General features: G+C 35.4%; 1 protein-coding gene across 22 annotated transcripts; it reads left to right on the forward strand.

Moving 5' to 3' along the window:
• The first annotated feature begins 5,796 nt into the window (after nucleotides 1-5,796).
• On the forward strand, nucleotides 5,797-11,677 carry LOC147382023 (protein DWD HYPERSENSITIVE TO UV-B 1-like). 22 transcript variants are annotated; one of them, XR_015174205.1, is made up of 7 exons: nucleotides 5,798-6,380; nucleotides 8,210-8,283; nucleotides 9,345-9,597; nucleotides 10,023-10,127; nucleotides 10,496-10,601; nucleotides 10,973-11,035; nucleotides 11,123-11,677. XR_015174205.1 is itself a non-coding variant. In XM_086429679.1 (5 exons), the coding sequence occupies exons 2-5, from the start codon at nucleotides 8,254-8,256 to the stop codon at nucleotides 11,204-11,206; spliced, it is 282 nt and encodes a 93-aa protein (XP_086285805.1). In that variant the 5' UTR covers nucleotides 5,804-6,380; nucleotides 8,210-8,253; the 3' UTR covers nucleotides 11,207-11,677. The 22 variants fall into 22 exon arrangements, 1 of the variants encoding a protein (XP_086285805.1); XR_015174203.1 differs by having other exon boundaries at nucleotides 5,799-6,380; nucleotides 10,442-10,518; XR_015174202.1 differs by having other exon boundaries at nucleotides 5,799-6,380; nucleotides 10,496-10,518.
• Nucleotides 11,678-13,418: the final 1,741 nt, after the last annotated feature.

Raw genomic sequence — 13,418 nt, forward strand, 5'->3', positions numbered from 1 at the left:
TACTACGTTAGCAATCGGGACATGTGACCATGCGACTTACAATAGGACAAAGGGTCAGGTCGCTCCAACATGGGTGTATCAATATACCTTTCAGAATCACCCGATCAAACGGTACTGATGCCCCAGTTTTATATACCTTACGGTACGTGATTGGAGTTGTAATTTTCATGAATGACGTCGCATTTTCGAGGAGACCGGATCACGCACTAGTGCCACGTTGGCTATTAGGGACATAAAAGTGTGCAATGCAGTAAAGTAAACGTGCTAGTGGTGTGTGTAAATAGGATAGGGTGTGCCCGGGGCATTTTCTAAATGAGAGGGCCCGTTGGCCAGATCAAACTATTCCTACATAGATGTCACATAACTGAAAGACTATCAAATCCATTACATCCACATTGTAAACACATTAAAATATACCTATAGAGACCATGACTTTTTAGATAATTAGTCCATAAGGGTAGCACATTCATAGTTAAGCATCAACCAATCGATTTTTTTCATCATTTTTTTTATAAATGAACTAATCATGAAAGGACTTCTATTTTTATTTTTATTTTTGTATGGTCCAACCAATGATCGCTTTGAATTTTTATTTTGGTTAATAAATAAAAAAAATGGCGAGCGGTACGTCCTAAGTTTAACAAAAAGTGATCCGTTTGATCTTTTGAAGTTTTAAAACTAAAAAAAAAAATAAAGTCCAAGAGGAAAGTTGTCAAGACTGACGTAAGGAACAAACTGAGCAAAAAAAAATTTAATTAATTAATTTTTTTTTGTACTCATTTTGAGGCACATTGCCTCTGGTTTTTGGCATGGGCCAAATTTTTTTTTATGCCCTTTTTTTTTACTCATTTTGTATTCTGACAAGACGTCAAACAGAAATACTAACATAAACGATAGTAAACAAGCTCAAAAACCGATTCTGACTTGACAAAATCTTGCTAACTTTGTCACATTTGAAAGAAAATTTTGTTCTACCCCAAATCGATATGCACTAATAGTTAATAGAAAATCAGACGAGAAAGTTACAGTTTAAGTTCGACTGTCCATTCGGCAAAAAAATTTTTTTTTTTTAAAACTCATTTTGAGGCACATTGCCTCTGATTTTTGTCTTGGGCCAAAGAAATTCTTTTTTTTTTCATTTTTTTATGATATGCATGCTTAAAAGAGACAAAATCGGAGAAATAAAGAAGAAATCGATTTTTTTTCCTTTTTTTTTATTTTTTTTTTAACCCAAGGGAGTAAATAAGAAAAAGAAACTCACCTAAAAAATAAATACAACAAATAATGTTAGCTTGCAAATAAGACTATTTTGAAATTTTTTTTTTCAAAATGACCGAGTTGACACGAGGGTAGAACCTTTACTCCCCAGTGGAGGTGCCAAGCTGTAGATACGTGGTTTCATCATTACGACGACCACATCTACTAAGGATTGGAGTCACCACCATTCATTTTTGTAAGTGGGTGTGAATGATCACCCGATGTACATTTTTCAAAAAAACGACATTTTGACATTTAGTGACTCACGATGGATAGGAACTAATCAAACCTTAAGATTCGGGGTAAGTGGCTCAATTGGAGAAAAGGGAAGGTGTTAGACACCCTTTTCTCCCCGTTAAGTGGTGGTAACCTTAACTCAACTCGGTTATTTTAATCGAAAATATAAGAAAAAAATGAAGTGCCACGTGTTGTGTATTTGTACCCTAAATAGGGGTTTACTTTCGACTCGATCATAGGATCATCCCATTGATAGAGATGATCCTTATAGATCCTTAGCCTTGAGGTCCATTCATCCTAAGTCATTTAAAATAAAATGAAGATGAGAGGGGATAATAGAAGAGGGAGGAGGAGAGGGTAGAGAGAAGAAGGGGGTATAGAGTCTTGAACCCACCTTAAAGCTTCTTTTCTCTTCTTTCTTTATTCTTCTATGTCTTCTTGAGTCCTTAGTAGACTATGAGAGAATGTGTATATTTTTTTTAGAAGATTATTGTGAAAGTAGAATAGTAGAGGAGAGGTGAGTAGGGATTTGAGTTCTCTTTTTTTTTATGTGAGACTTGGTAAGAGATTTTTTGTGAGAGTTGGGGATCTTTTTTTGGGAAGAGGATGAAGGTATTTATAGATGTTGAAGGATTATTTTAGGGATATAATGGGGTGAAATGAAGAAAAGTGGTAGAATGGTGTGGGGTTTAAGAGAAAGGTGGGGGTAAATTAGAGATGATTGAAGGGCATTTGTGTAAAAAGGGTAAATGGGTTGTTTTACAATCCAAATTGGTTGGATCTTTCAACCCATTTGGATTGTGTATTAGATGGAATAAAATAAATGAGAGTGGTTGAGAGGATGGGATTGTGTAAGAGAGTAATTAATTGGTTAAGTGAGTTGAGGGGATGAGATTTTAATTAAAAGAAGGATTGTGTAAGAGGGTGGTTGATGATATTTTGGGAAGGTGTGGGAGATGATTCCATGTGTCAAAATGGGTGGAGATGAAGGGTTGAGATGGGTTAATGGGAAATGATTAGTGTTTGATTTGATAGGAAGGGTGTGGGTTTAGATTGTAGATGTGGGTTTTGTAGGGAATGATTAGGGTAGATTAGGGAGAGGTATAGGTTAGGGGTGTGGGTAGATTAGATTTTTTTTTAAGAAAAGATGATGAGTTGATGTAGGTAGATTAGGGGAGGTATAGGTTAGGGGTTTGGGTAGATGATATTTAAAGAAAAGGTATTGGGATAGATTGGGGATGAGGGAGATGAGTTGGGGTGGTGACATGTTGTCCACCTTGATTATCAAGATGGTAATTGGTTGATGTGGATAGTGGTTTGTAGGTTAGGATTATGGATGTGAATTGGATATGGATAAATGTTTGTGGGCTTTTTAGTGTATTGGGCTTGGGTTATGGAATGGTTTTGGATTATTGGATTGGGTAGTGTTTGTTTTGGATTGGATTTTTTAAGGTGGGTATGTTTTAAGTTTTAGGTGGTGTGGGATTGGATTTAGGTTAAGGGATAAGGTGAGAAATGTAATTTGTGAGTGTTGAGGGTTCATGGGCCTTAGGCGGGCTTAGAATTTCTTCGAATTAGGAGTGGAACGGTGAGGGGTAAGGAAGGTGGAGATGGTCCCAAGCCTCATTTTACATTTTTTATCTTTTTGGGAATTTTTAGAATTATTGGATTGATCGAAATGCCACGTGTTGGCAAATCGGGCTTTTTAGGCCCGTCGGATAATTTCATTGAGAATTCGTCATTTTCGATTGTGGGAATGGCACGGCGAATATTGGAAAAGCGTAAGATAGGCCGAGTCCTTTTGGTGGGCCCCCTAGACCCTTAGGGGGTCTTAAGGGTCTTGATTTGATCAAAATGTCATATTTCGATTTATTTGGGCTTTTGAGGCCCGTTGACAATTTTTATTGAAAAATGTGTATTTTTGAGCCCTTTCGAGTAGGGGCCCGTTTAAATTGGGGTGTCTACAGTGGCAAGCCCTCATATTAAGCGTGAATGGTATTAGTAATCATTGCTTGCAGTTGTTGAACAGAAAAAGAGACAACAAATCTTTGTGGTGGATCTCACAAAGTATTTCATGAGTCAGAATAGTCTCTTTTTTGTTCTTCTTCGTACAGAGCCATATACATTTCATGAGTGAATCTTAAAAGATGCAAGGGTCCAGCGTTTGATTCATTCTCTTTATCCTTCTTCTCCAAACGACTGACTAGGGTGGCAATTTGAATGTCGTTCTCTTTCATTATCTTTGTCGACATGTTGATTGTGTCTGCTATCTACACGACTTATTCTTCTATTATTGGTACTCCAACTGTCATCACTGCTCTGATGGAGGTGTGAGTCTATGATGGAGAAGTGATTGATAGAAATCCAGATGATCCCTTACTTGACTTGAATCAGATCCATAATCCAATGAGTTGTCTTCCACATCATTTGCCCACGCCATTTTTGTAGTTGGTATCGTTTTCGTGGCACACTTCTAAAGATGCTCAACAAGTTGAGAGCCATTAATTTTTGTCATAGTTCATGTCACATGGTGATCACGACTTACGACCTGAGTAGATTCAGTGTTGGAAGAGGCTACTTTCTTGCCGTTCTCCATAGTAATGATAACGTTGACATTGTGAGATGCCATCATTATCGTTGGTGTTTTTTGTAGTTGACTGAAAGATGAGAAGTTGAAATAGTCCCACTAGGCGTGTCAACAATTTGTCAACAACAAATTTTAAGGATCTACCTCGAGATCCATGAAACAAAATCGCAAATGGTTTTATATTGATTTTGATATTTAAAAAAAGGAAATATAGATCTTAGAGTTATCCTCTGATTAACATTCAAGTACAATAATAGTGAGACATGTGTGTAGCTTTCTTCTCTCTAGGTTTCACGCGTAATCGGTTGAGAAGGTTGCTTTAACGGTGGTATTTTTGTGTTTGATCTTCTATAGAAGCTTCTGTAGATTTTCCTCTTTCTAGACCTGTTTTATCAGTTGAGAAGAATTTCTTGACTTTTAGAAAAGAGCTTTAGGCTTCATCTTCTCTTTAATCGGAGTTTAAATCTCTTAAAGAACTTTGTTTCGTCTCTAGAGGGGAACTTGGGAGTTTCTTCTCTAAAGGGAGAGCTTTTGTCTTCTAAGAGAAAATGATCCGGTCTCCCATAAATGAGGGAGGCTTTGGTATTTATAGATTTAAGACAATTTAACTTTTCGATGATACCCCGACTTAGACAGCTTTGATTGGTTCATCTAAAGGTTAAATTCGTCTAAATCCAATTTTAAAGATTCTATAGATTGTCGGTGGACCAAACTTATTTATTTGGGGCTATGACCCAATACTTAATGTGGATTACTTGATTTAGATCATGGGCTTTATTCACGAAAACTCAAAACCCACTCCTTAGAAAGCCTATTCCCAATCAATGGACCTAAGTTGGATATGTGGCCAATTTATGATTTTAGGGACCTCATTTTTTTTAAATAAAATTTGTAAAAGGCCTTCATAAAAATTTGATGCCTACAAAGCGGTTGCCCTTGGTACACGGGTGGCCCTAATGAACAATTAGGGTACCTTTATAATTTCCCTTTCTTTTTTTTTTTTTTTTTCCTTTTTAAATGTCATCTTTGTATTTATTGTAACCTTCACACACTACAGGTTTTTTTTTAGGGATTAGCTTCTTTAGGAATATTTTTCCATATCAACCGTTCAACATTGGATTTCTCCCTATCTATCACAAATAACAATGTAAACTTATCCTAATGGAACGATAACGCCAGCCCTGATTTGACTGTTATATGGCCCTTCAAAAATGGGTTATTTAGATAGACCCCACATTTTGGGGAATAATTGAGATACATCCTATGTTTTAAACCGATGACATACCTCCTTATCTCTATCCTCTCCATTCTCTTATAAATAATCGAGACTTAAATGTCCTCATCTTCAACTTCTAGTAAAAAATCATTAATTTTTCTTTCCAAAACCAGTTATCTTTAACCTCTATGATAAATATTATTTTTAATCCATTCAAATTCATATACAATCCATTATTCCAACCTTACCTTAATACCTTCTATAAAGTCAATGGCATTTCTACGTTAAATTCCATTGTCAGTTTATTCGAAAAATATTATCTTATACTTGAGACTTTTAAGTAAATATAATCTTAAGATTGATGATGAGGGTAACACTACGTCATATTGCATTTTTCGCGACGGCGTAATTGTGCTAAAAACGACTGCTTAAGGCTGTCATTAATTGCGACAGTTTTAATCTGTCGTTTAACCATCGTTTCTACGGAAGAAGTAAAAGTTGGGGTGCCAATAGCCATTCTAAAAGAGAGAGAAAATGACTCTCTGTCTCTGTGATCTCTCGTTCACTCTCTCTCTCTCTCGTCCTCGACTCTCTGTCTCTCGTCCTCAGATAGAACTCGACTTCCGCCATTGTCGAATGCTCCTCTCACTCTCAGTCTTTACTCGTCTGTCTCGTCTCTCTCTCTCTCTCTCTCTCTCTCTCTCGCTCTCTCTCTCTCTTTCTCTCTCATTCTCTTCTCGAATCTCTCTTCTCAAATCTCTCTCTCGGATCTCAATTCTCGAATCTCTCTCTCTTGGATCTATCTTCTCGAATCAACTCTAAGCTTTGATCTAGCGTTTCTCCTTCTCTCTCTCTCTCTGAATCAATCAGGTTTTTCATTTTTGAAAGTAGATCGTTCGGATTTTTTTTTTTTTTTGGAAAGAAACTGATTGGAGTTTGATTTAAAGATCTTTGCTCGATCTCTCACTCTCAGAATCTGTGATTTTGAAGATGCAATCATTTTCGATTTGCAAGTTTTAGGGCATAATCGATCGGCGTTTAATTGAAAGTTTTAGGGTTTTGTTCGATTGACCGAATCTTCAGGTATGTTAATGTTTTTGATTGAATCTAAGATTTTTTTTAATTAATTTAGGATTTCAAATGTTTTGAAGATTGCATTCAACATTTTAGATTATTCTTGTTTGATTTTGAAGTTTTTCCTTAATATTGTATTTCTTTCAGATTAATATGCACCAACTGTTTGTAAAAATTCCTAAGAGAATCGAATCTATTACAACTAGTGCATATTCATTTAATCTAAAAGAATTAATTATTTAAGTAAAGGCGTAAGAACCATCTGGATCAACATAACAGCGGTAAATATATATTCTTCCAGAATCCCAATCAAGGCTCTGTAAACAAAAAGAAATAATGTGTCATGCAATCAATAAATTACATTTCAGATAAGAAAGACAAAGATGTTGCCCCCACCACCACCATTAGATAGACAATGCCGTTACAATTTCATTTCTATTTGCCTAATTTTGGCTGAACCTCTAAAAGATATTAACTACAAAAAGTAATTACATGTTGTTGTAATAAGTATACGTACTAGAATCCACCTTAATTATACATGAGAGCAAGTTAAGTCAAGTATCCTCATTCTTGAAAGAATTCACAATGTAATATATGATTGGGCTTTCTAGAACCTCTGTAAATTCATTCTTTACTTTGCAACTCACTCCATTGAAATTTCACAATGTATATCATATGGTGGTACCTAGTAATCTGAAGGTTACAGAAGTTAGACACAAAATAATTGAATATGGATAGTATATGTGGGCGATATGCCAAAGACATGTGAGCTTCAAAAGAAAAAAATAAGTACGAAAAGACGGAATATTTTACCTTGTTTCTATTTGTTTCCTCAATACATTTCTGCCGTGCCCAACAAGTCTCCAAAGTTGTGATTCAAACTCAATCAAGGGTAAGTTTTTCATACTTTGAATCAAATCCACTAAGATGGATTCCTCCAGCTTCTTCCTATCAATTGTAATCGTCCATTCAAGTCCATGCACAACCATAGAAAATAAGAATAATAATAAATTAAACATTAACGTACTTCCCACAGTAGCTTAAAATCAAGAAGGCCTTCCTGAATTCTAGTTCGCCCAAAGATAGTAGATGGGGACTAGTTGGTGGTGGTGGTCTTGTAGGTGTCTTGTCCGAACTTGAAATAGAATTCAAGTTCATCTGTCCCTTTGGTTTTGGCTCCTCCAAATTTGAAAAAGGCAATTTTGTGTCCCTTTGGTGGTGGTCTTATAGGTGTCCTGTCCGAACTTGAAGGATTTTTTTTTCTTTTTGTTCTTTCAAACACAACTTGAATTTTCTCCAATCTATTAAAATGGAATAAAAGACTTAATTGTAATCTACATTATTAGAGACATGCTTCATTTCGTGTACGTGGCTGACTAAATCAGAAATTGAAAATGTCAAAGGAGACAAGCAGTTTTGGAGAGTCTAAGAGAATCCAAGGTACCCCGTATACACAGTATAAGAGTAGATTCCAAAGTCCAAACAGAATAATGGAGTCTCCATTGAACTGAGCCCAACTAGAGGATCAATAGGCAGAAACTTTATCAGATTCTAATATCTATTTTTGCCTTTTCTCTAATGTGCAATTCATCTTATTGTCCATTGCAAACACAAGAGGACACAATACATTGTATAGACCGCTCAAGTCATTGGGCTTAAAGTACAGCCAACTTTGGTACCATCACCTTTCATTGTCTAGGCTCTTGAGAACCTCTCTATATATATAAAGAACTCAACTGAATAACCAATCAAACTAGTTTAGCTTGGGTATTCTTTCAATCTCTCTTCTCAAACCTTGTGAACTAATATCATGGCTGCCTTCCTTTCTCTCTCTCCAGCTCCTTTGGTCACCCTTCCTGCTGCTCCACAGATCAAAAGCACCATGTGCCAACAAAACAGCTTTCCCATTATTGTAAGTGCCACCATTTACATGTACTCATGTTTATATATATGTGTGCGTGTGAGAGAGAGAGAGAGAGGTAATTTTTCGCTAAAACTTCTCGCCATGGTGATCATCCTTAACCATATGATAATTGATCAAATTACCCACCTTCCCCTGTTGCATATGTATATAACTTTACGACGAGATGATAAGTATTTAGGTGATGAGATGCAAGGCGTGCTCCCATATTGTTCTTTTAGTAAAAAATTCAACTCTTTTTCTTCAAAAATTCTATTGAAGTTTCATTCCTTTATTTCGATGTCATCCCATAGTTAGAAGTACTATTTTTTTTTAAAACTAGAATAAGTGTAATAGTACACAGAAATATGTTACATATAAAGAGATTATTTTCATATTTAAATATATATATATGTGTAATGAAAGCTAAAATGTCCATGTTATTCTTTGCCATCCCAAGAACACTGATGTTGGGGGCAATAGTAACAGATTTCTATATCTACTGTTGTTATCTGCTGCGATAGCTTATTATTGTGGGGTCAAGTGCCCCCATTGGCCCCACTGTAAATCTGCCCCTAGTATTGTGGTTGGGTCATTAAGAAGGCAGAGTTAACATATAATTTCTACATGACATAGAATATGTGTGTGTGTGTGCGTGCGTGCGTGCTTGGATAGGTACATAGCATAGAATAATTACTAGGTACAGGATGACTACAAGCTTTTATAAGAGGGATAAATATGCTAAATGGAATAGTACATTTGTAGAAAAAGATTTGTAGATATGGTAATCTTGTGAAAATTTTTATCCCCTTAACCCCAAAGAGGATGCCCATTCCGTAGGCACGGATGAACTCCTAGTGGTCTTACAAGAGGAGATGGTTTACATCATTAGCGTTTATGCACCCAAACAGGACTAGATTAAAATATCTTTTATTTGATTATTCAAGAGAAAATTTTGTAATAATTTGAACTATAACTTCATGTTTTTGTTTACTACATGAAATTGTCCACTTTCTATTGCCTTAATGACCTAATTCCTGCTAATGATTTGACATACTTGGACATCACTGTAGGGAGGGAGTACAAGTGGCACAACCTTATTATTTGTGGTCTTCCTTGTTAGCATGTCCTTGGGGACTATTCTAATGTGTTTTTTTTAAATAGAAGGGATGGTAAAGGAGAGGAGGGACCACCCAAACCTTCTGCCAGTTTCTATTCTTCTGCGGTATCTCTTTTGGAGTTGGTTATTTCTCTTTTGTTCGACAAACGAATGTTGTTAATAATCCCTCTTATTGCATATTCGGGCATACAACAAGCATTTCTGTGGTAAATAGCCAATTTATGATTATTTTTCTTGCACATCTCTTATTTTCTTTAGCAAAATATCTGCACTAAAATGTTTATTTTGCCATTCTTCATCAGTAATGTGAAATCAAACCTGCATTGTTTTATAACCTTTTGCACTCAAACAGCGTTAAATTTGAGTTTTCCATGGTGTACTATTTTCTTTAGAGTTGGCCATGCAATCAAACACGCCTTTAAGATAAGCAAGATTAAGTTAAAAATGCTGGACATAGATATGGCTCCCATTTGAAGTTTCCAAGTAATATCAACTTTAGAAGACATGGTCATGTTTTGAGTTGTGTAGCTTTTCCTCTCTTAGCTTATCTACTACTTGAGCATTGGATTCTGATATCACTCTCTTAGTTGTATTTTCAATTAACTAATGATGTATGATGTGTACACTTTAGGCTGGCAAGCTGAAATTAGGAGATTTGAAAGGGGCATTGTTGGATGCGGACTTCGCTATGCGGGATGGAGAGGCTAATGTGAAAGCCATCTTCCGTCAAGGCCAGGTTGGTATCTTCCATTAATAGGAATTTAAATTACTGGGAGTCTGAGTTATTTTCAAATGCCAAGTTTATGGAGGCTTCATTATTTTATGTTTTTTATGTTATGTAACTGTTTTGCATACACACAAATTTTAAGATTCATCAACATAAAGCATTATCCCAAGATTTGGGGTTGGCCGAATGAATTTATCCCTCCATCTAATTCCCTGCCCTGAGCCATGATTTATTGTTGAAAGCGAGTTCCTCTCCGTTTTCATTATCTCAATCCATATTTGTTTGGGCTTTCCTTTCACTCTTGTATAATCTTCAATATACAGATTTGTTTCTACTAATTTTCACTTTGCAATGGGTGCATGTGTTTGGAATTGCAGCTGCACACTCAATGTTCAACCAGGTATTCTCTTTCATCAATGTTATTTTCAACTTTAAGCAGAATATCATGGTTGGGCATGACCTTTCCTTCCCATAAATGACCTGGTATTTTTCTCATGGACTATACTTACCTTCTATATTTTTGTGATCATAGATTTAACCAATTGTTGCATGTTCAAAACATTTGTTTTCTACATTTTTTTAATCCCTTCCCAATCTTAAAATTTCTACACTTTTTGTTTTACATTTTAGCTCATTGCAGGAACCGACAATGGTTCCTTGAAATTATATGATATTTTTAATCCCTTCATGTGGTGGTTTCTCTTGTTTTGCATATGAAGAAGTTTTTATCTCGTAGAGAACATGTCTTCCCTCATCATAATGAAGATGGTTTGCTAGCTTTTTTGAGTACTTTATGTGATGCTTACATGGTAAGTTAAGATCTCAACAAAATTTGCTTTTATTTTGGAACTCAGGATTTCCACATGAGTGTCCTAGTAGCATATATGCACCCCAGCTCAGAGTCTGAGCTCATCAAGGTATCTTTCTTACCTATTCTTTCTTCGCATTGTTGACTCTTTCGATTTTTCTATGGGATGGCTAAGTTTTTCTGCGCCCATTGGCAGATCAACTTAATAACATCCAGAAACTATGAAGAAAGGCATACTTACTGTCCACTCTCTCGTCCTTCCTATGGTATGGGAGGTTGATGTATGCATCTTCACACGTATAGAAACATATATGTAGTTAAATGTATCAAAAGTATTAAAATAGAGGAGACCAGAGCATCAGACCAGACATGGGGGCATTAGTCTGTAAGTACATAATATATTTGATTAGCGTCTAAGACTATGGTTTTGTTTATTATATTCCAAGCTTTTGATTTCATTTGTGATCAGCTGATATCCCATAATGAGTAACATTGGTGATTATAAATATTGGAATGTCTCTCATATTGGTGCTAGTGCTACTCTGTCAAGGCCAAGGGTTTCATAGAAAATGTATATATATATATATGGATTTGGGATTTGCTTCATTACAAATAGGTTATATGTAATTTGAAACATGCTTCGTTTTCAGTGAAGATGAGGGGCATTTTGGTCTTTTCATATTGTTAGTTGGGGTCTAGGTCATCAATGTCAAAACATAGGGGTATCTTCAATATTCAGCAACATGTGAAGGGGGGCAGGTGTAAAATTTTTTTTTTAAAAAAAATACCCTATAGAGACGGTTGGCGACTGTCGCTATATCCCTATTTTACTGTTGCTATATCCCGATTTTACTATCGTTTTTTTCGACTGTCTTTGACAGTCGTTTTTTTCCGACTATCTTGGATAGTCGTTTTTAAAAACCACTCCTTTTAAAACGACTCTTTTTGCGACTGTAGGGGCAGTCGTTTTTGGTGCATTATGACGTAGTGTAAAGACTTTTACGCAAGAAAATAAATAAGAAGATGAATAAGATGAATCTTCAAGAAAATAAAGAAAAATAAAGGATAAAAAACCTTATCAAGCAAGGTAGAAACTTGAGAAAAATCTAAATTTAGGTGAAGTCTGTACCGTCCAATCTTAAATGAACAATTAAAGTGAAGGCATGGACAACCTCTCTAGAGTCAAGAAGGTAAAAGCAGAAAAATAATAAAATTATAAGGGTAGTTAAAGAGGTAAAAGAGGAAAAATAATGAAATTGGAGAGATATTATTAAGAAAGGGAAATAAGAAGAAAGACAATAAAGTGAGTTAAAATGCTTTCGTAGGGTGGCCAATGACTACGAATATTAGGACAAGCAATCTACAAATTAATTAATTTTGAAACTACATATCAAGAATTTCAGTTTTTAATTGTAAGATTTGTATTTTTTATTTTTCTATTCTATTTCTAGGCTTGTTTGGTCTGCAGTTTTGAAGCAAATCTCTCAATGACGTTAAGACTCTCTAAGCTAACGTTTAGGTAGAGTGACCAATGGCTAAGTCTCCCTTTGATTTGGTCACTTCTCATACAGTCTTGAAAAACTCTGTGACCCAGTTTTAGGCTAGCAAGCTTCAAGATGTTTCTATAGAGAGAAAGAAAGAGAGGGGAGGGTAGGTGACCAACCGCGATGATAGACGATGATGATGGTGGCCACGATAAGGAGGAAGAAGGTGTCTGGTATGTTAGGGTGTGTGCATTGAAAATTTTAGAAAATGATAAAAATGTAAATTGCATTATTTGTTTTTACATTTTTGGGTACGGAGAGTACTTTTGGTCTGTGCAAGTAGATGCTTAATCTAATTGGAACTTTTAGGGATGTGTGGCACCCAACCGACAAATAATTACTTACTTTAAAGAGAGTGAGAGCTGCTCACCCAATGGAATTTACTAACCATTTTAAGTTGTGTTAATTAAAACATTAAGCATACTCAGGTGGGACATCCACTCCTTGACTTAGGCGGTGTTTGTTTGCACTATTTTTCAACGTTTATTATTTAAAAAAAAAATTTAACATTTTTTGTCAAAATAACACGTTTGTTTATTCCATATTTTCAATGCTATTACTAAAAATAAATGAAAAAAAAAAAAAAAGAAAAAAATTCAATACTATTTTAATGCTGAAAATTAGTGCTGAAACGATAAGCACTTCGCTTTTTCGATACGGACAAGTATACCTTTCATTTTTTTAGGCACGGACAAGTATGTCCTTATACTTAAAAGAATATTACCTCTTATATCCCATGGATAAGTATATAAACACCCCACAAATTAATAAACCTACATCATGGCCAAATTGTAGAAATCATCCTCATAAAAAATCAGCCCATCTCAAAACTTCTAATCCTATCAAAATAAGTTCAAGAACCATAAATCGTTCATTTTTTTATTGGAAATTATTTTTGACGTGGTTAGAAGTTTAGGAATGAGACGATTGTTGGTGAGGATGATCTCT

Source organism: Akebia trifoliata, unplaced genomic scaffold (assembly GCF_017979445.1).
Source record: "Akebia trifoliata isolate Shusen 1 unplaced genomic scaffold, ASM1797944v1 Contig00083, whole genome shotgun sequence".
NCBI lineage: Eukaryota > Viridiplantae > Streptophyta > Magnoliopsida > Ranunculales > Lardizabalaceae > Akebia > Akebia trifoliata.